At 32.4% G+C, this 22336-nt stretch overlaps 1 protein-coding gene across 3 annotated transcripts; it reads right to left on the bottom strand.

Annotated features, from left to right (window-relative positions):
• Positions 1-4389: 4389 nt before the first annotated feature.
• LOC134247380 (uncharacterized) lies at positions 4390-17064 on the bottom strand. 3 transcript variants are annotated; one of them, XM_062729757.1, is made up of 5 exons: positions 16997-17064; positions 14016-14091; positions 12698-12794; positions 11407-11516; positions 4390-4496 (listed from the first exon to the last, which is right to left on the bottom strand). In XM_062729757.1, the coding sequence occupies exons 2-5, from the start codon at positions 14077-14079 to the stop codon at positions 4426-4428; spliced, it is 342 nt and encodes a 113-aa protein (XP_062585741.1). In that variant the 5' UTR covers positions 14080-14091; positions 16997-17064; the 3' UTR covers positions 4390-4425. The 3 variants fall into 3 exon arrangements, with proteins under 3 accessions (XP_062585741.1, XP_062585739.1, XP_062585740.1); XM_062729755.1 differs by having other exon boundaries at positions 14016-14098; positions 16997-17046; XM_062729756.1 differs by lacking the exon at positions 4390-4496 and adding an exon at positions 11040-11170 and having other exon boundaries at positions 14016-14098; positions 16997-17048.
• Positions 17065-22336: the final 5272 nt, after the last annotated feature.

The following is a 22336-nucleotide window of genomic DNA, read 5'->3' on the forward strand; positions in this document are numbered from 1 at the left end:
AAATATGTTTTTATACCTTCCATAGCTTCGACTATCTTTCAACAGTACATGTTATACACAGGACATAGAATTCAACTTAACAATGTTTTTGTCATTTGAGTATTTTAATAATCGCATTGCATCCTCATTGTGCATATTTTATGTTTATCTAAGATTGTTTATATCTTTGCTGATTTAGCTTAATATTCTATTTGCTTTTATGAAGAATTTTTGTTTCATAAATTCAACTTTCGTGTACATTTGTACGAATTCACTTTTATGATTTTATTTTTTCTTTTTCATTTTCTTAATCCTTGAAATCAGTCTTTACAGATTTATATTTTTGGACTTAAAAAAGATGACCAAGATTCTACAAAGTGTATTTTGATAAATAAAATTAAATAAAATACAGGCATCTGAAGAGGAAAAATTACTAAACATCAAATGATGATGATAGGAGACAGATAAGTTCCTGGACGAAAAATGAACAAACAATAATCTAGTATTTTAAACGTTGGTCATTTTTAACATGGACTATAACCTACGTTTTATTTACATATTTTTTTTTCTTTGTGATTTATTTTAGTTTTACATATGTAGCTTTTCATACTATTCATGCTTTTATGCACATTTTCCTAACAATAAAAAATTATTTAAGATGAATTGCTTGTCTTTTTTTATACAAGAAGGTTTGACATTTTCTGTAACGCAAAACAACCTATATATCATTTTCAGCTCGACTAACCGAAGCGCCAAGTGATCTCTCATCAAAGAATGTCTGGTGTCCTTCTGTCCTGTAGCGTGTCTAAACATTTAACATCTTTTGACTTCTTCGACAGAATCACTGGTCAAATTTCCAACAAACTGACCACAAAGGCCGGTGTTTAACATATCAATTCTTACAATGTAAAATACATGTTTTCAATACATCAACCTCGTACGACTTACTAGTGTTTTACTTCCGTACGTCATTTCCAACATATTTCTTTTTAATATTGCCATAATTTTTGGGATACTTTGCCTTTTTCGTATCCCTATAAAAACCCTGATGTGTATACATAAATCGTCTTATTTTGCTTTCCACATTTACACATTTCCGTTAGCAACGATTTGGAACACCACTGTTGCACAAAACGACCTCTAGTTGTAACGGAGATCATTTTACCTAGTGTCCTATTCCCTATACACTTAGTGTATAGAATAAATGTCTGTTTCATAGTTTAGTACTAGTTAAACTATTTACGGGTATAATAATACATATATAGCAGAATTAGCAAAAGATATTCAGATTTCATTGCATGCATGTGATATTAATTTCCACATCATCTCCACCTTTATGTCTAAATCAAACTTTTTTATCCTTCGTATTGATCATATTACCTTGTCTATTATTATGTTCCCCAAACGGAGTTGGGAAACATATTGTTTTTACTCTGTTTCTTATTATTAAGGTCTTCCGACTTCCTTCGGAAGACCTTATTGTTATTCGTCGGTTTCCTATTATTATTATTATTCTTTTTTTCATAGTTACGGCGATATCTCAGCTGTGACTATACGGATTTCGAAGATTTTTACAGGAAAGATGCATCACGTTAATATCTCCAGACGTGTTTTTCATTTTTTTCAAAATTTGCTTCCATTTGCGATTTTTGGGGAAATTTGTATTTTTTAAATGGATTTTTGTACCCTACTTTTCTCGAAAACGGCTAAAGATATGACATTGAAAATCATGGACATTGAAGAACATCACATGTAGATGTGCCGAACGTCCTTCATTTTTTGTCGTTCCTACTTCCGGTCGCAAACGGAAGTGAATAAAAACATTTTTCAACTTTTTTCTTTTTCAATATTTTTCTTTCGGATTTACAGGGTTTATAGAGCGTCTTCAAAGATATCTACATATGTTTTCATTTTTTCATGCGTGCGTTTATTGCAAAGATATGACCTAACCAAACTTTGTCTTTATCCCGCTCGGGGCGTTCCCCAATTTTTTCTTTTTTTTTTGTCTTTTTTCAGTTGCAAATTACTTTTCACTCTTTTATAACATGTGTGGAAGATTTTGCCGATTTTTAAAAGCTATATTTGGAGATATTTTGTGAAAAACCTGGAACAATCACGATATGTGTTGAGAAACTACTGTAAATGAACGTAAACGAAAAAAAACTTATGAAATCTATTTCATGGGATGACGCAGACCAGAATGCAAAAGAGAAGTCGGTCTGAAGACCTGCTTGTTGCACCAGCAACAAGACCTCATCTAGTTATTATTATTTTTCTTCCTGGGAAAATTTTGCCCACGAGTGATCTTGTAAACTACACATCCGACTTAGGTGAAATATATTTAGGGTCAGTAGGCATGTTATGTAGAGTTGCCGAACGAAGGTCATTTTGCGCGCACGTGCTTGCAAGAGCTGGAACGTGCAACACGTGAAATGACTAATATGATGTATATTGCAGTAACTTTTCTATTTTTTGATGAAATGTTTTGAAACTCATTATGTAAGGATATATTAGTAATATAAACAAGATGACATGGTCAATATAGCAAGATCTCACACGCATGCACGTGTGCTTCGCTCTGATTGGCTGAAACGTAAGTCTGAATATATTTTTTGTTTTACGTCATATTCATTTGACATTTTGAACTTAGTCATACATTATGAAGATCTACAGCATGACATATAAGAATGTTCATGAAGGCTCGTACATGCACGTGTGATGGGAAGAGCATGCACGTGCAACATGTGAAATTAAAAATATACAATGGATGAAGCCTTAACTTTTCTATTTCTTGATGGAATTTTTTGAAACTCACAATGCATGGATATATTAGTGGTATCAACAAGATGACATGGTCAAAATAGCAAGATCTTACGCGCATGCGCGTGCACTTTGCTTTGATTGGCTGAAACTTAATTCTCAATATCTTTCTTGTTTTACGTCAGAATCCTTTGAAATTTTGAACATAGTCATACATTATGAAGATCTACAGCATGCTGTATAAGAATTATCATGAAAGTACGTGAATCCACATGTGCTGCAATCTGATTGGCTGAAACTTTAAATGCCTATAACTTTCTTGTTTCTCAACAAAATAGGATGAAATTTAGAATATGAATAAGTATAATGGATTCCTACATGATACTACTATCAAAATTGAATGCGAGGACGTGTTTGCATGTACTTGCGCAAGCACAAAGCGTAAAATAAACAATAAATTTGAAAAACGGTAACATTTATATTTTTATGATTTTTTATTGATTCTAGGAATATAAAGACATGTTAATAGTTTAGACAACATGCCATGATCACTTTGCATGTGCATGCATGTGCGTTTGCATGCAATGCGTTAAATGACAAAAAGTTGATATCATTGTAGCTTTAAAAAATTCTTTTATGAAATTTGCGATACTGAGCATATTTTAAAAAGTTTTAAAGGAAATTGGCACAAAAAGGGAGTTGGGGAGCGTTTGGGGAACATCTGTAACGGTCCTCGTTACAATTAGAACTAGTTTCGTTGTGTTTTATATTTAAATATCATTCAAAGCATATCAACAAAAATGTAAACGTTACGGCTATATCAAGTTTATTGATAATTTCACTCATTGCACACGCGCACGTTCATGATTACCATGTATTTTTCAACACTTCTCAGATATGTATATCCTGAGTATAAAAACAATTTACAAAGAATCAAAAGTTACGATTATAGGAGGGGTTATTGAATTTATAAATACATGTACAGATTTTTATCAATTTATAAGTATGCATAGTGAAACGTTACTCCAATTCTATATTAGTTGCAAGTAGTGGCTGGTGACTTTTCAGTTGTGAATAAATTAAGAACCGATGTATTTCTTTGGCTGGATTGTGAAAGTCGTTTACGATCTGTACAGAAGAGGAACATTCTCTCTTCAGGGACTGTCAGATTCGACTTAATAAAGCCGTACGAGTAAAATGGTTGTCATCCAGTGAAATACGTTCAAATGAAGAGTTGTGTAAATAATCGCTGTATACAAGTTGTTTTACTGTGTACACAAACTTTAATGCAGGTAAAAGTAACATGTGACCACACCTGAACTCCTGGATGTTCCTCAACTGTTATTTTTATCTTTGAACAGAAACTGAAGAGGGATGTTTGAATGGTGTTTAATAGTATTTCTAGTTTTGGAACAATATAAAAAAGAAAAGGAGACTGGAAAAGTCTTCATTGTCTCTTCCACTAGATTTATAGATATTGAAAGTACACAGTAATGTTTACAAGATTTTTAAAATGAAAAAAAGGTATTCACTCAAACGCTCAGGACTGTTCACTTTCATACAAAAAGTTTAAATAAAGACATTTAGACTAAAAAAAATCTTTTTTGATTAATCTTATAAGCCAGTCTTTCATTTGAACAAGCGATCTGATTTTTTTTTAGCTTTGTTTCCTTTATTTTTATCAGTTTAAAATGATCCGGAAATGACAACTCCCAACACCATGGCAACGAAACTAAGGACAGGTGCACCAGAACCGGCTAAAAATAAATTGAAAAAAAAACATATCATTGACACAATTATTAAATAATAACTTTATAATTGATTTTAAAAACAATGATCAATTTACTGAACATGAACTAATGTATTTTATTCATTAAAATTGGTTTTTAAAGAATTCTTATTTTGTTTTTTTTGAAAAAATGACAAATTGCATATGTTAAACTTTATCATTTTTTGTTTGGAGATTTAAATTGTTCATGAAAAATCGAATGATACTCACAACACCCTGCCTGCGACAAGGCCTTTCTCGCGGGTTAGACCACTGTCGATCATTGTCGACATCAACACCACATTTCTTTGCGGCGGACTTAATAGACAAGTCAGGCTAATAAAAAGACATTGTATATTTTATATACGGCCCTATAGCATACCCAGAAAAAAAAAAGAGAATCGATCATGCAATGTATAAATAAAGTAAAATATTGAAGATGCTCATTGCTCACTCCTCACTTCCAATTGATAAAAATTTTCAATGGCACCCTGTTTCAACCTGATTCCCACCTCTGATGTATCGGAGGTCCGTGTTTGCTATGCTCCTTTTTGTATTGTTTTATGGACTTTAATATTGAATTCTGTTCATCATATCTTTATCTTTCTTCGTTCAGATCCCTTTCTTTCATAAGAAGAGGAGACCACGGTTCAACCCAGTTCGCTGACACACACGGTCTGTTCAGAAGGGCGTGATGGCGTATAAATATGACCAATCATGGCTATGTTGTTCAGAAGAAGATTGTTTAAAGATTTCTCCTATATATTCCTTTAAAGAACAACTTTGATCTACATTGTTGCCCCAACCTACCCCTGGGATTCATGCTTTGAACAAAGGTGAATCTACACTAACTGAGGATGCTTACACATTAGTATCATCTTTCCCTAGAGGTACATGTGGAAATTTATCAAACACGCCGATAATCTTTTACTAATTCTTAATTATGGCCCCTTAAAAGAGGGCGGAGTCCTTCATTTGAGCAAACTTGAACCCCCTTTACCCAAGGATGCTTTGAGGCAAGTTCGTTTGAAATTGCCCAGTGGTTCTCAAGAAGAAGTGGAAAATGTTAAAAAAGTTTACAGACAGACGGAAGGATGGACAGACGGATTATAGACAAAATGTAATCAGAAAAGTTCACTTAAACTTTCAGCTCAGGTGAGCTAAATACCTGTTAATATTGTAGAACATTTTATGTAAGACAATGCATTTCTGGGGGCATCTTTTATTTAATTGGTCTCACCACCACATTTTTACAGTGACTCTCAGACAAATCAGTTTGATATTTCTATAACAGCACATGTTTTAAAAAGGAAAGATGACTGGTTTAACGAGTTACACGTCAGTTAAAAACAAACTTGACAGTTTTACTTTCGAAATATAGGCGTTGTGTAGAATGAAATGGTCAACAAAATGCTAAATAAAGTTTAACTTTCTGCCATATCAGTATTTCCTTGTCGAGGTTTATATTTCCTCTTTCCTGTAAACGTTAACTCCAATCAGTACCGGAAATCATACTAGAACTATCTCAGTTGAGAGTTACTTGCACATTATCCAATTTCAACGAATTTATCAACAACAGCAACTTAATCCATACAATGACTAAAACCATTTCTTGGGACATTTTTTTTCTTTGTGATATTAAATAGATCACCTTAATTGAGACAACATGAACTTACTTGCATAATTTGTCCTTGTCTTGTCCGGCTGATGATTTAGCGGAAATATAGTTTGTGGCACATGTCGTTATATTTTGACAACCCTGTGCTTCTATCGCTGGATAATAAAGGACATTTTCTACATAAATAATTACACTCAATCCTTGTTATTTTATAATATGTATTAATAATAATAATAAGATTTGGACCACCAATACCTACAATTACAAACCCAAAACTTCACGAATATAATAACCAAGTACAAATTGGTATTTTTAATAAATATTCTTATAATGATTAAATATAAATTGTTATTTTCAAAAATGAACTTAAACATGTTTTAATCAATTTTGAATGTTTCATATAAAAAAAAGAATGAGGAAATACACAGTTTTGAAATATTTGTCCTATTTGGCACGCAACTGTCTTATTTTGTATAAAATTCTCTACCGTATTTAAAAATTCATGACCTAGGATTTCTCAGTAAAATTAAATGTTCCGAATCCGATACCTCTTTTACATTAGATAAAGATAATGGAAAATACCTCCGAGCTAGGCCTACCAAACAGGAGTTCGGAAAGAACGATTTCGTTGGCTAATGAAAAGGTCGTTTTGAAGTGACCCCGAATGGGATGTTGTTAGATGTTTCTGTAGCGGATTCTTAACGTCTAATTTTAATTTAATTGCTAAGATTTCATTCTGGCACTTGTTATGACCAGGCAATAAGCTGAAAAAAAAAAAAGATTTGGGACACAATTTTCAACATCTTGGGTATAGTTATTTGTTTGAGTTAAATCTTCCACATTTGTATAAAATTTCTTTACAAACACATTGGAAAAAAAATTGGTTTGATTATCAACATTTATAGCAATAACCTGAAATTTTCGTTCACGCCTGTTCTCTGTTTATTGTCCTGAGGCTAGATAAAAGTTTACTCGTTGCAAGATTATAACATCCTACTTCTAAAAACATTGAAATTTGTCCAATTTGTGTCGGAATAGACAAGGTATCGGATTACAGAGTGTAATGACAACCAGTAGAGTAAAATTGGAAATAAATAAAACAGTCAGAATTCATTGTGTGACGAATTAGTCAGGTGTCGGATTAGACATTGAATAATCAAATCATTTATGTAGCAATTCAGAATGTGGCTCATTTTATTTTGACTGTGCACACAATGGATAAGGTTGTTGAACAAAGAATTTCATCCCCGCCCGCCCAAAAAATAAAATAAAACAAAAATAATTAAAAAAAACAAACAAACAAACAAAGTAAGATGTTTGTTTTACCTTTCACAACAACACTGACAATCAACAAGACGACAAGGAGGGAAGCGCCACCTGGTGCAGACATTCTGGTATACCTATGTAATCTATCATTTAATAGTGAATAAGAAATAAATCTTTAAATAATGGGAATAAATATAAATACTTACATTTTCAATGTCTTTGTCTGAGATAAAATTACAAATAGTTAATTTACTTTATTTCTGAATTAATGTACTGGTTCATCAAAAGGGCGGGACAAATAGAGACAAAAAGCGGGGCTTGTAGCAAGTGGAATGGCGGAAACAAGAGCATGTAGGTAAGGAATAACTGTCAGATTTTTCGATTTCATGAAGATGATCAATCGATTGGCTTGCGAATAATTTTACCGGCGGTTTATGCAAATTATCACGCAAGCCAATCGATTAATCACATCATGAAAAAGAAGAAGTATACAACTATCCCTTAAATTAACAAAAGACTTGAAGTCTCATATACTTCATAAGAATGAGTGCGAATAACACTGTTTAAAGATCTTTTCCGGAGCATGTGGCGTATATAGGCAAAAAGGCTGTAGCCTCCACTCCATTTTATCAGGAATAAAAATTTGGTTGAATAAAGGGCCGTGTAGTTAATATTAATCGTACCTTTAAATTTATTTTTTTTTTTGCAATGTCGAAAAGCATTCATAGCAATCTGTACTTTTTATCTTTATCCGATTATGTTTGCAGTTTTTATTTAAAGGGGCATAGACACAGTTTCATAAATATTTTCAAATAAATTTTTCCATTATTACAAATATCTAGCTAAGGCTTTTCTAATGATCATTAAAAATCTTAACTTCAGTTGTCGAGATACAAGACAGAATTGAGCTCCAAACCTTCGATATGTAAACAGGGTCCGTGTCATGTTTTGTTTACAAAGATTAATATACTAATATATGTTCGTTTAAAGCAGAAAATTTCAATAAAGAAGTTGAATACAATTAGACACTTTCTAGTGATTTGCTGAATTTCATTTTTTAATTTTTTATTTTCTATATGTAAACAAAAACAAGGCACGAGCCTTGTTTACATTTTTAAGAACTTTAAGTTCTGTATGTAGTTTGTAAATCAATGAATGATGTTCAAGTTTTTGCTGATCATTAAATGATGCCTTTGTTAGGAATGGTAAGCATTAAAATTGCTTTAAAAAAATCAGCTGAAACTGTGTCCATGTCCCTTTAAGGACAAAACTATTCCTTAGCTTAAAATTTTTTAAGCCACAGTTTTGCTTTATATTTAAGATAAATCTATTTCAATAGCTGACATTTTTAAAGCCAAAGTTCAAGTGTTATTAGTATTAAGCCTGTATCAGAAAATCTCATCGAAAGCAATAGGGGTTCATAATAAGTGCAGGAAACAAAATATTTAGGAAAATTCTTTCAAAATCTTCTTCTCAAGAATAACAAAGCCATAATTGATCGTATTTATATGGAAGCATCCTCAGCTAGTGAAGATTCAAGTTCGTTGAAATCATGACCCCAAGGGTAGGGCGGGACCACAAAGGCTGATCAAAGTTTTTCATAGATGTATATAGGCAAATTCTTTAAAAATTAATATTCTTAAGAATATCAAAGCCATGACTGGTGATGGGACTACTTTTGAATTTGAACTTTTCAATAATATACCAATTCCTACTTTTTCCTAGCCACAGTGCTCAGGTGAGCGATGTGGCTCTTGGGCCTCTTGTTTTACTTCTTTTACAGAACCACTGTCAAATTTCAACCGAACTTTCAAAAGGCTGGTGTTTAGATTTTAGTTCTTATAGCGTTAAAAATATGTTTCCGATACTTTATCCTCCAACGACTTTATCTACTACTGTAAGCCATTTCCACCGTATTTCTTTTAAATGTTGCCATATTTCCTCGGTGGCTCTGCCTTTGTTGTAACCCTATATAAACCCTGAACTTAAATCTTCTTGATTTTGTTTTAGTATTTACACATCTCCGATAGCAATGTTTTAGAGCACTACTATTACACAAAAGATTTCTAATTGTAACAGACACCGTTATAAATCTTCCCAACACCCCATACGTTGGGCATAACTGGTATTTGGTGCTATATTTCCTATAAACTTAATTTATCAGGGGAAACTTTGTTTCATAGCTTTATACTAGTTCAAAGTTTTTACGGGTATAATAATGCACAAACATGTGCATGTATAGCAGAAATAGCATAAGATATTCAGGTTTGAGTGTATGCACGTGATTTCACTAATTTCCATATCATCTCTGTCTTTATTTACGCGTCTTAATCAAGCTTTTTCGTACTTTTACTTATTTTCACGTACATTATGACCATGTTACCTTGTCTACACCTTTAATATGTCTTAGTATTCTGGTATCAATTAAAGCATTCCTTCAAAGGTATAAAAGTTACGGCTATACCAAGTTCATTGGTCATTTCACTCAGCCACACAAGCAGGTGCATGATAACCATGTATTTTTGTACACCTTTATAATGTTCATGTATCTCGTGAGAATCAAGACAATATACAAAAAATCAAAAGTTACGGTTTCACGAGGGGTTATGACATTTATAAATATATATTTTTATCGTGAAATGTTACACAAAATAATTTTATATTTGTTGAAGTACTAGATTCAATATCATTATCGTTACCATTATCAATTGTGAATGAATTAAGAATCTAGGTCGTTCATTGGTTGGATCATGAATCTGTTGTACAGAAGAGGACATTCTCTTTTCAGAAACTGTCAGAATTGACTTAATAAAGCCGTACGATACAAGAAAAAGCGTTTTGACATAGTGAAATTACTTTCAAATTAAGATTTTCGTAATAAATCGTTGTACAGATTTTGTTTTACCATGTACACCATCTTTAATGCAGGTAAAAGGTAACCTGTGACCCCATGGATGGTCCTTAAGGAAGCTCTAAACACTGCACACCAAAGAGCGCTGTTTGTATGGTAGTTTTGTGCGGTTAGAGTGATCTGCCCTTTGATGTAGGATAGAAAAAGAAGTTGTTAACAATTAATTACGCAAATTATGTTGAATTAAAATGCAAAACATTATACTAAGCCAAGAAGAAGTAATTGTATTCATTATCTCAATTAAATTACCCAATGTCAGTAAACAACAGTGATTCCTGTTCACAAACAGTCCATTGTCTTTGAACATTTTACTGTCTATATAATACAGGTAGCATATGTTGAAAATGAACCAAATAGTCTAAATATCTATACCTTGATATGATATATTTTTCTCCAAATTAAAAAAAACCCCCACTTTTATCAGTGTTTAGAGCTTCCTAAACTGTTATTTGCATCATCGAAAAGAAACTTAAGACAAAAGTTTGAAAAGTGTTTAATGGTATTTATACTTTGACAGCAAAATAAAAAAAAGAAAATCAGACTAGTAAAGTCTTCCTTGTCTCATCCTTCAGATTTACAGTTATTGAAAGTACACAAAAATATTAACAGTTTTTTTTTTTTTAATGAAAAAGGTATTCACTCAAACACTCAGGACTCTTAACTTTCGTACAAACAGTTTAAATAAAGGCATTTAGGCTAAAAAAAAAATCTTTTTTGATTTTTCTTATAAGCTAGTCTTTCATTTGAACAAGCGATCTGATTTTTTTTTTAGCTTTGTTTCCTTTATTTTTATCAGTTTAAAATGATCCGGAAATGACAACTCCCAACACCTTGGCAACGAAACTAAGGACAGGTGCACCGGAACCAGCTAAAAATAAATTGAAAAAACATATCATTGACAAAATTATTAAATAATAGCTGTATAATTAATTTTAAAAACAATGATCAATTTACTGAACATGAGCTATTGTTTTTTATTTACTAAAATTGGTTTTTAAAGAATTTTTATTTTGTTTTTTGAAAAAATGACAAAATGCATATGTTAAACTTTATCATTTTTGTTTAGAGATTTAAATTGTTAATGAAAAATCGAATGATACTCACAACACCCTGCCTGCGACAAGGCCTTTCTCGCGGGTTCCACTGTGTTGTCGACATCAACACTACATTTCTTTGCGGCGGCTTCTAGACAAGTCAGGTAGACATTGGCGGCCCTATAGCATAGATAGTAAAAAAAGAGAATCGATCATGCAGATGTAGAAGGTGATGCTCACTGCTCACTCCTCAATGGCACCTGATCCCACCTCTGATGTATCGGAGGTCCGTGTTTGCTCTGCTCCTTTTTGTATTGTTTTATGGACTTTAATATTGAATTCTGTTCATTATATCTTTATCTTTCTTCGTTCAGATCCCTTTCTGTCATAAGAAGAGGAGACCACGGTTCAACCTAGTTCGCTGATACACACGGTCTGTTCAGAGGGGCGTGATGGTGTATAAATATTACCAATCATGACTATGTTGTTCAGAAGAAGATTGTTTAAAGATTTCTCCTATATATTCCTTTAAAGAACAACTTTGATTTACATTGTTGCCCCAACCTACCCCTGGGGGTCATGCTTTGAACAAACGTGAATCTACACTAACTGAGGATGCTTTCACATTAGTATCATCTTTCCCAAACTAGAGGTTCATGTGGAGATTTATCAAACACGCCGATAATTTTTTTTACTAATTCTTAATTATGGCCCCTTAAAAGAGGGCGGAGTCCTTCATTTGAGCAAACTTGAACCCCCTTTACCCAAGGATGCTTTGAGGCAAGTTTGAAATTGCCCAGTGGTTCTCAAGAAGAAGTGGAAAATACTGAAAATTTACAGACAGACGGATTATAGACAAAATGTAATCAGAAAAGTTCACTTAAACTTTTAGCTCAGGTGAGCTAAAGACCTGTTAATATTGTAGAACATTCTGTCTAAGACAATGCCTTTCTGGGGGCATCTTTTATTTCATTAGTCTCACCACCATATTTCTTTTCAGTGGCTCTCAGAGAAATCAGTTTGACATTTCTAAGAGCACATGTTTTAAAAAGGAAAGATGACTGGCTTAACGAGTTACACGTCAGTTTAATGGTCAAAAAAGCTAAATAAAGTTTAACTTTCTGCGATATCAGTATTTCCTTGTCGAGGTTTATATTTCCTCTTTCCTGTAAACGTTAACTCCAGTCAGTACCGGAAATCATACTAGAACTATCTCAGTTGAGAGTTACTTGCACATTATCCAATTTCCACGAATTTACCAACAACAGCAACTTAATCCACACAATGATTAAAACCATTTCTTGGGACATTTTTTTTCTATGTGATATTAAATAGATCACCTTGAGACAACATGAACTTACTTGCATATTTTGTCCTTGTCTTGTCCTGCTGATGCTAGAGCAGGACCGTAGTTTGTGCCACATGTCGTTATATCTTGACAGCCCTGTGCATCTATCACTGGGTAATGAAAGACAACACTAATAATTAACTCCATTCCTGGTTTTTATAATTAAATGATAATAAGATGGGGACCACTATGACCTACAATCACAAATCAAGATCTTCATGATTAATATAACGTAACCAAGTACAAATTGGTATTTCTAAAAATACAGATTATATACAAATTGTTATTTTCAAAATTGAAAACACAGTTTGAAATATTTGTCCTATATTTTTCACGTCGCTGTCTTATTTTTTTTAAGAAATGTAATCAATATATAAGACAGTTTTGAAATAGTTGTCCTATATTTTTCACGTCTTCTGTTGTCTTATTTTGTTTTAAGAAATGTAATGAATATATAACACAGTTTTGAAATATTTGTTCTATATTTTTCACGTCGCTGTCCTATTTTGTGTAAAAAATGTAATCAATATTTTCTAACGTATTTAAAAATCCATGACCTAAGATTTCAAATATAATTAAAATGAAATGTTCCAAATCCGATACCGCTTTTAAATTAGATAAGATAATGTAGAATACATCCAATCTACCAGACAGCAGTTCGGAAAGAACAATATCATTTGCAAATGAAAAGGTCGTTATGAAGTGACCCCGAATGGGATGTTGTTAGATGTTTTAGAAGCGGAAGCGGATTCGTAACATTTATTAAATAAGTTGCTAGGATTTCACCAAACAATATAAGCTGAGAAAAAAAAGACTTGGCACTAAATTTTCAACATCTTGAATAGTGTTATTGCTTGATTTTAAAATCTTCCACATTTGTAATAAATTTCACTATACAAACACATTGGAAAAAATTTGGTTTGATAATCAACATTTTAGCAATAACCTGAAATTTTGGTTTATGTCTGTTCTCCGTTTATGGTCTTGAGGCTAGATAAAAGTTTACCCGTTGTACGATTATAACATCCTACGTCTAAAACATTGAAATTTGTCCAATTTGTGTCGGAATAGACAAGGTATCGGATTACAGAGTGTAATGACAATCAAGAGAGTAAAACTGGAAATAAATAAAAGTCAAAATTCATTGTGTGACGAATTAGTCAGGTGTCGGATAAGACATTAAATTCTCAAATATTTTATGTAGTAATTCAGAATGTGGCTCATTATATTTTGACTGTGCACACAATGGATAAGGTTGAACGAAGAATTGCATCCCCCACCAAAAAATAAAACAACAACAACAAACAAACAAAGTAAGAGGTTTGTTTTACCTTTCACAACAACACTGACGGTCAACAAGATGACTAGGAGGGAAGCGCCACCTGGTGCAGACATTCTGGGATACCTCTGTAATGTATCAGTAAATGATGAAATTGAAATAAATCTTTAAATAATGGGAATAAATATAAATACTTACATTTCCAATGTCTTTGTCTGAGAAAAAATTACAAATAGTTAATTTACTTTATTTCTGAATTAATGTACGGGTTCATCAAAAGGGCGGGACAAATAGAGACAAAAGTGGAAAGTGGAATGGCGGAATCAAGAGCATGTAGATATAAGGAATAACTGTCAGATTTTTCGATTTCATGAAGATGATCAATCGATTGGCTTGCGAGTAATTTTACCGGCGGTTTATGCAAATCAACACGCAAGCCAATCGATTAATCACATCATGAAAAAGAAGAAGTAGACAATTATCCCTTAAATTAACACAAGACTTGAAGTCTGATAAGAATGGAGTGCTAATAACACTGTTTAAAGATCTAATCCGGTGCATGTGGCGTATATAGGCAAAAAGGCTGTAGCCTACACTTCATTTAACAGGAATAAAAAAAATGGTTGAATAAAGGGGCGTGTAGTTAATATTAATCGTACATTTAAATTCATTTAGTTTTTTGCAAATGCCAAAAAGCATTTATAGCCATCCGTACATTTTATCTTTATCCGATTATGTTTGCAGTTTTGCTTTAAAGAGGCAAAGACCCAGTTTCAAATGAAAAAATTATTATTTCCATTATTACAAATAATTAACTAAGGTCTTTCTAATGATCATCAAAAATCTTAATTTCAGTTGTCGAGATACAAGACATAATTAGAGCTCCAAACCTTCGTTATGTTAACAGGGTCCGTGTCATGTTTTGTTTACAAAGATTAATATATACTTATATATGTTCGTTCAAAGCAGAAAATTTCAATAAAGAAGTTAAATACTATTAGATATTTTCTAGTGATTTGCTGAAATTCATTTTGTTATAAATATTTTATTTTCTATATATACGCAGGAGTAATAAGGAAGAATACAAAATATTCTACCTTGACAAATTCAGTGCAACATTATAATGTCATAGTAGGTGAGATGACGTCAATTTTAAAACACAGGTTTTCGTACTATTGGTATTTAGAAATGTAATTTAACTCTAGAAAATGAATAGAAACGTGTAAACATTAACAAAAATCAAAGTACTCAGAAGTACAGAGAGCCGGGCTCATTTACAGAGTAGAATGGATTTCTTACATGAATCACGTTTATATTCTGATGAAAAAATTATTTCAAAACTATTAATATAAATGATAAGACACTGACAGTGAGTTTTCAATCCTAATACCACGGTCCGATTTTGTCAGAATCAGAATTAATCTGGTACCGCAGCTGAATGTAAACAAACAGGCCAGACTGGTTCCCTCTCCTGCTTTACCTCGTATGTGTAGAGAACTACTGTAGCACTGATTATCAAAAATCCTTACGCTAATGAACTACGTTCTTTGACTTATGAAGTTTTCAAAGTCATTACTACTAATGTTTATTTTACATAGATAAAACTTCGTTTTATTTTTGTTGCTTTATTTAGCGTTTGTATTATCTCAAAAGCGGTTGAGAATAAGAACTATATTCTTGCACGTAACTTTAAAATGGCGACTATGGGGTCAACATCCTGCCTTGAACAGGATCACATAAGCCGGCAATTGCTCTTTGAGCAATAAGCCCGGCTAATAAAATGTTTTTATTTTGTTATGCGGTATCTGTCATTTTGATCAAAATCAACCACCGTTGACACCATATGTCTGCAAGTAACTTGGGAATTGAGCAAGTCGTGTAAAGAGAATTTGACTAAGACGGCATGTACAAAAATACGTAAAATGGAGTTTCAGGGCAAATATCGTGAATATTTTGTGAAATTCATATGGAATTCAGTTAATTTATATTCATAGATTATATTCCTTTTCGAAGACAGTCAGCTACATACATATCCCGGTCAACCTTTCCTCTGTCATTCCTGACTAAAATAATGCAACATAACAATAGTAAGCTGGATATTTCAAAAAAGATTTGTACCGATGGAAAGTTTGCCTCTTCTTGAAAAGTGCTGCTAGAATCCCGACTTAAGCATGGTTTTACGAAATATATCGGTTCATATGTATAAATTTCAAAACATCGGGCAAGGTTGCGAGCGTATATGTGGAATAATTGTTTAACTGGCAGGAGAGGGGGATGCTAGCAGCAATTTTCAAACAAAAAAGATTGATTGATTGTATGTTGTTTAACGTCCCTCTCGAAAATTTTTCACTCAAACAAAAAAGATGTTTTTAACTATATTATTTACTCAAAACAATTATTATATTGCGGGGTATTTTGTTCAGTTAGCTGTTTTATTAATGAAATTTTCGCTATCAATAGAAGTGATTCGTGATGCCCTGGTGGTGGTGCACGTCCTTGCGTAAGACACTCTTTGAGTAATAAATAATAGTTTACGTTTATCGGCTGTTCTTGTAAATTATCAAATTTAATTTTCTTCAAAAAGTCTAAGTTTCCCGAGAAATGACATATGCTTCCTTAACTTACCCGCGTAAACGAAAAAAAAAGGCACGACCCTTGTTTACATTTTTAAGAACTTTTTGTTCTGTATCTAGTTTGTTAATCAATAAATGATGTTCAAATTTTTGCTGATCATGAGATGATGCCTTAGTTAGGAATTGTAAGCATTAAAATTGGTTTAAAAATTCATTTGAAACTGTGTTCATTTTTCAAGTATCTTGTTCTGTGAGAGAAACAACAAATAAATTGATATGGTTTTTGCGGCTAAAAATAAATTTAACATAACTAGAGTATCATGCTCCTCTGAAAATTGCGTCGTTAATTATATTATTAAAACAAAAAAAATATATACATATTACAGAAAGTAATAAAAAAAAGAAAAGAATGTGATGGTCATTATGATCAAATGTAACATTAAAACAAACTTTACTATACCTATATGACACCAACTTCGAAGCAGTTAATGACAAAATAACGAAGCTTCCCGACACAGGAATAAAACAAGCTTTTTATAAACACTGTAGATGTTCTGTCTTCCGCCTGCCATTGCCATTGGATAGTACGTTTTTGTCATGTGATTTTCATAACTTAAGGTCATCTGTTTTTAAAGAAGACATAATGGTGATTTTACCGTTTCTTAGATTTATTTTTCCTATACTTTATTTTTGCTCACGTGATTTCACAAAGTGTACTTGTGTGGATTTTTTAATGAATTTTGCAAGAACAATACGAGGGTTGTCCGAAAAGTTCGTGGACATTGACATTTTTGTGAAAATAAATGGTTCTATATGCATCTATTGTATATCAAAATATTTCTAATGAAAAACCAAGTCAGAATGATTTAATTTTTAATGATAAAACTTAATATTTTTGTAAAAATCGGGGTTCTAAAGATCACAGATTGTGCGCACAAACCAGTTTGACGATAAGCTAATTTCATTATAACGTCAAACAATTGGATTTTGACTTCACACATGTTCATGGACACACAATACATTTTTAAGGCGCAATGCAATTCAAAGTGCTAACAATAATCTTTAAGAATATATTATAATTTTTTTTAATTTTAAAAATTCGGATGCACAAAAATTTACGAGTGTCATCTTAATGAACAGTCCAGTCCGACGCTGCGCTAGATTTTTAACAACGTCATGAATAGAAATCTCCATTTTCAGTAAATAATATGTGTTTTTAAATTTTTGTATTGTCTTCAATTTTGTACACAACGTTGAAAAATCGTATATACCAATCTCCAATCAATACACTAAATATGTTTCAATAATTTTGTTTTGTTTCAACAAATATTTCGTCTCTTACAGCAAATACAATTTATCACCGAGTCAAATGCTGACCGACTTGATATACAATAGATGCATATAGAACCATTTATTTTGAAAAAAGTCATTGTCCACGAACTTTTTGGACAACCCTCGTACACTGTAAACTCATCCGAGATAAAATTTGAAAATTCACTTTCTGTAATTTAACGGACCATTTGCGAAATTCAAAAATAGATTTTTCCAATTTTACAGTATTATATAATTTTCTTTTTTGATTTGATTATGATAATGAGAGATTCTATTAGTCCCCTACCGCTGAAACCAGAGGGGACTGTAGGTTTCCTCTGAGTCAGTACTTCTGTCTTTCTGTCTAGCTGTCTGTCTGTCTGTCTTTCCGTTCTTACGAGAATTACACCATGAAGTAAAATGTGAGAATTGATGACAGTGCGAGGTTTGAAAGACCTTAAAATAGACTTCCCACGAGAATTTTCAGACAAAATGTGAGAAACTTCCATACTGAATAATCAAAATTCGATAAAAACGTTGAATTTCCTACTACAGTAACCAAGTATAAAAAATCAAGTTATCAATTTCGTTTCCTGCACATATTATTTGCTCCTGTTGTTTTGACTAAATTTTCCTATACAAACAAAATATAATTGCACTTGATCTGTGGCTTAAAAAATGTCAAGCTTAAAAAATAGTTTTGTCATTAAAGCAAAACTGTAAACATAATCGGAAATGCTGATTCCTAAGAATGTTTTTCTGGCAGTTGTAACAAAATAAATTAGTAGGTAATTTATTATCTACCCGGTCCTTTATTCAACCAAATTTTTATTCTTTAGAAAATGATGTGTAGGCTATAGCCTTTTTGACTGAATGAAATATACGTCGCTGGTAGTTATTTAGTTCGATTTTTAGTAGTAACCAGAATACATTTGACGGTAGGGAATTAGTATTTCTAATGCAATACTCGTAGAGGTGGTTGTTAGAATACGATATATATAATTTGTTACAAAACATCCCAAAAGGTTTCTAGATATTCGTATTTTTTTTCTCTGAATACCCTAATGGTTAGGGCGTTGGAATTTTACACATTCCATCCAAATTCAACCGCTAAATTACCTTTTTTATTTTTGTTAAAACACGTACCTGGTAATTGTAACTGATGAAAGTTTGCATTATTTTCATAGTTTTCATAGAAAAAAAAATGCAGTAGCTCTTTACGATTACCGAAAACGTAGAAACTACTTGTACATATACACTTAATCCATCAAACGCCTCGGATCGAAACTAAAAACTACTGTTTCCTAAATATGTGATATGTATCAGGAATGTAAGTTAGAGGAAATGCATAACTGTCATTATCGGCCGATCTATTTGTGCTTGTGTTAGAAAGTACACATGGGGAAATAAGATGTTATTATTTCCTTAGTTCAGTAAAATGATTCTTGAATGGTAACATGCATAAAATCATGAATAAAATATTTTTTAAATTTGCATTAAACTAAGTATAATCGTTGTTATTATCTTTCATTTTAATTATCATTTTGCATCAGATAATTAATAATTTAGAGTTGAAGTAAAAAGTCCCATCCTGGGAGTATGGAAGATACGAAAAGAAATCGTCATGATTTTCCGTATAATATGATGTGGTAGAAATGCATGGTGAATAAAAAATTGAAAATATGTTAAACTAGTATAAAATTGTTTGAATATGCTACAGCTGCGAATGACACAAAGGTTATTTTTCTACATTTTGCACCGCGCCATGCAGCATAGCCAACTCTACAGAAACCGTATAGAAGTAATCACGTGACAACAATCCATGCAGGATATCAGCACGTGGTTAATCTTGAGGGGCCTACATGTACATCCATTTTGATCACAATAATTTCTCATATTTATCATCGACTTTTTTACCTCGATAAAGCAACTGGATGAGCAATTGCACTAACATTTTGCATTTGTACATCCATTTTGATCACAATAATTTCTCATATTTATCATTGACTTTTTTACCTCGATAAATAAATTGGATGAGCGATTGCACTAAAATTTTTGCATTTAATTTTAAAAAAAATTATTTATTTTGCTTTGAAGACGGCCTGAAATAAAAATTCACTATTTCAGCTTTGAATACCTTGTGCCTTCCTTGCATGGATGCTTTTAAAATTGTGAAAGTAATTTTTTTTTAAATGCTAATTTTTTTAATCGGCCGATTTGATGCTTTGGATGAATTTAACTTGTGTATACTAGTATTGTTTTCTAATATTACGTTGGAGATGTTTTATTTGTAATCTTTCAAATGAATAGAATAAACAAGGAATACACATTTGAAAAAAAAATAGATCAATTTAGATTGAATTTTTTTTTTTATAAACGCAAACTACTAAATAAAATTTCTTTTCTTTATGAAAAAACTTTTAACCTGCCTGTTTAGGCAATGAAAACATAGATAAAGACATTAACATTGCGCAGGTATGATCGTTATTTTTCAAATTCAAAGGCGTTAAAATTGGTGTTCTGGTTTAAATTTTCGATTTTTTTTTTTTTAATTAAAATTAGATTTATGTTTTCATCTTTTTAAATTGTTGGCACTTTTTTCCTGCGTGGATTCCTCGCTTTTTTAAATTTATTTTACATAAATAGAGATATCTATCAAATCCTTATACTTTTCAAAAACTCCTATTTTTGTATGTTTTTAATTTCATCCTCAGCAGTCTGATATACAAGAGAATACAAGGGAAAATATAAAAGGGATGTTAAATGTATTGATATGAACTACAATATTTTTGAAGTACATGAGACAGCCAAAATATTGATTGATTGATTGTATATTGTTTAACGTCCCTCTCGACAATTTTTCACTCATATGGAGACGTCACCGTATGCCAGTGAAGGGCTTCAAATTTAGACCTATACTCGGCACTCAGGGCCATTGAGCAGTGAGGGTTCTTTATCGTGCCAGCGCCTACCGTGACACGGGACCTACGTTTTTAAGGTCATATCCGAAAGACCGGTGACTTTCACTTCTGATGCCGAGCGCGTGGCGAAGGAACACTCACTACCTATTTTTACGTCTTAGGTTTGACGCGGGGCCGCGAACGAGAATCGAACCCGGGCCTTCCGATTACGAAGCGAACGCTCTTCCACTAAGCTACCGTTAACGGTGCCAAAATATTGAAGTATGTTTTTAATAAGCATAAGAGTACATCCCTCTTACACATCTGTTTTTTAAAGTTTCTATTACATTATATTGCGAATCACAAGTGCATAACTCTTGAACAATCTATTTTTTTTTTCTAGGTTCTATTACTTCTGCATCAAGAGTTTTTTCCTCTTGAACAATCAATTTTTTATATAAAGAGAGGGAAATTTTGGACAAATTTCAAAAGTAGAGCAACAAACACTACAAATTACTGGGGGAAGTGCTAAAACGTGTGTATGTTGATGATGACAATTAAATGATCATGTTTTGTAGTGCCATACAATGCATTAGAGTTATAGACATCGCTTTCCGCAGTTGCAGTCAGTTTAAAATTTTTTGCAATCATGGTATGGCTGACGGAAGTTACACTAGGTCCAGTAATTGAACTGCGTAATTGAAAAAAAGGCAACAACATGTTGTTGCGCAGTTTGTTTTAAACTTTTAAACAAAAAACTTTTTTTTCAGTTGTCAGAGAGTAACTTAAAATGTTTCCAACCAACAATGGCGGTGACTTTGGCGCGTAACAACGTCACATCGAGATAGGGCTTTTCATCATGCCACTTCGGTTATTGTCAAGGCATTTTCACTGAAACCGATATTTATACAGCAGACTATTATATCCATATTTTCCACCATAAAATTGACAGAAACTCTTTGCTCTTATTTGGTCGGCGAGCTTGGCAATTTTAGGTCGATTGTATTCTCACAGGCTCACATACACATCGTATGCGTAATGTTTTTAGCATGTTCACACTAGGAAATTGTAGCCAGTGTTTGTCGAGACTTTTCTACAAACATTCATGTGTACCAAACCAGCTGAATTCTGTAAATTCTATCTTAAAACGAAAATTTGTAGGATTCATTTGGCGGGGGAATTTGTTGGCTTTGAAATAATACAGCTACTCTCAACCATTAAGACTATCTTCGGAAGGGTTGAATAATAATCCTATGCAAAAGATATACCCCCGGTATGCTCTGGTCAACTCAATGCACAAGGAAATCAAGGCTGATACCAATGTGCAAGGGAGAAGATGAGAATTTTCATTTATTTTCAGGGGGTATCGACATACCAGTTTCTACAACTCAGGAATTATAAGTCAAAGTCACACGAAATTTTGGTAACTTGTTGATTAAAGATGAATTTAAATGTGTGATAACAATACTGGAAAACATTTTCGAAATTAATAGTTTTCATTTAATATAAAAGTTTTCTTACGTTTCTTTTTCCTTTCAGTATACAATATGACACAACAGTATAAAAAAGATATATTACCATTTCTCATT

This window comes from Saccostrea cucullata, unplaced genomic scaffold, assembly GCF_032062105.1.
Source record: "Saccostrea cucullata isolate Sc308-1 unplaced genomic scaffold, CSIRO_AGI_Scuc_v1 ctg3609, whole genome shotgun sequence".
Lineage (NCBI taxonomy): Eukaryota > Metazoa > Mollusca > Bivalvia > Ostreida > Ostreidae > Saccostrea > Saccostrea cuccullata.

Bases quoted from the DNA above. Each gene is read 5' to 3' on its own strand.
- LOC134247380 (XM_062729757.1), bottom strand. From the start codon at position 14,079: ATGTCTGCACCAGGTGGCGCTTCCCTCCTAGTCATCTTGTTGACCGTC. The intron at 12,795-14,015 runs GTAAAACAAACC...TTCATTACCCAG, and splicing joins CGTCAGTGTTGTTGTGAAAG to TGATAGATGCACAGGGCTGT. The intron at 4,497-11,406 runs GTGAGTATCATT...ATTTATTTTTAG, and splicing joins CTTGTCGCAGGCAGGGTGTT to CCGGTTCTGGTGCACCTGTC.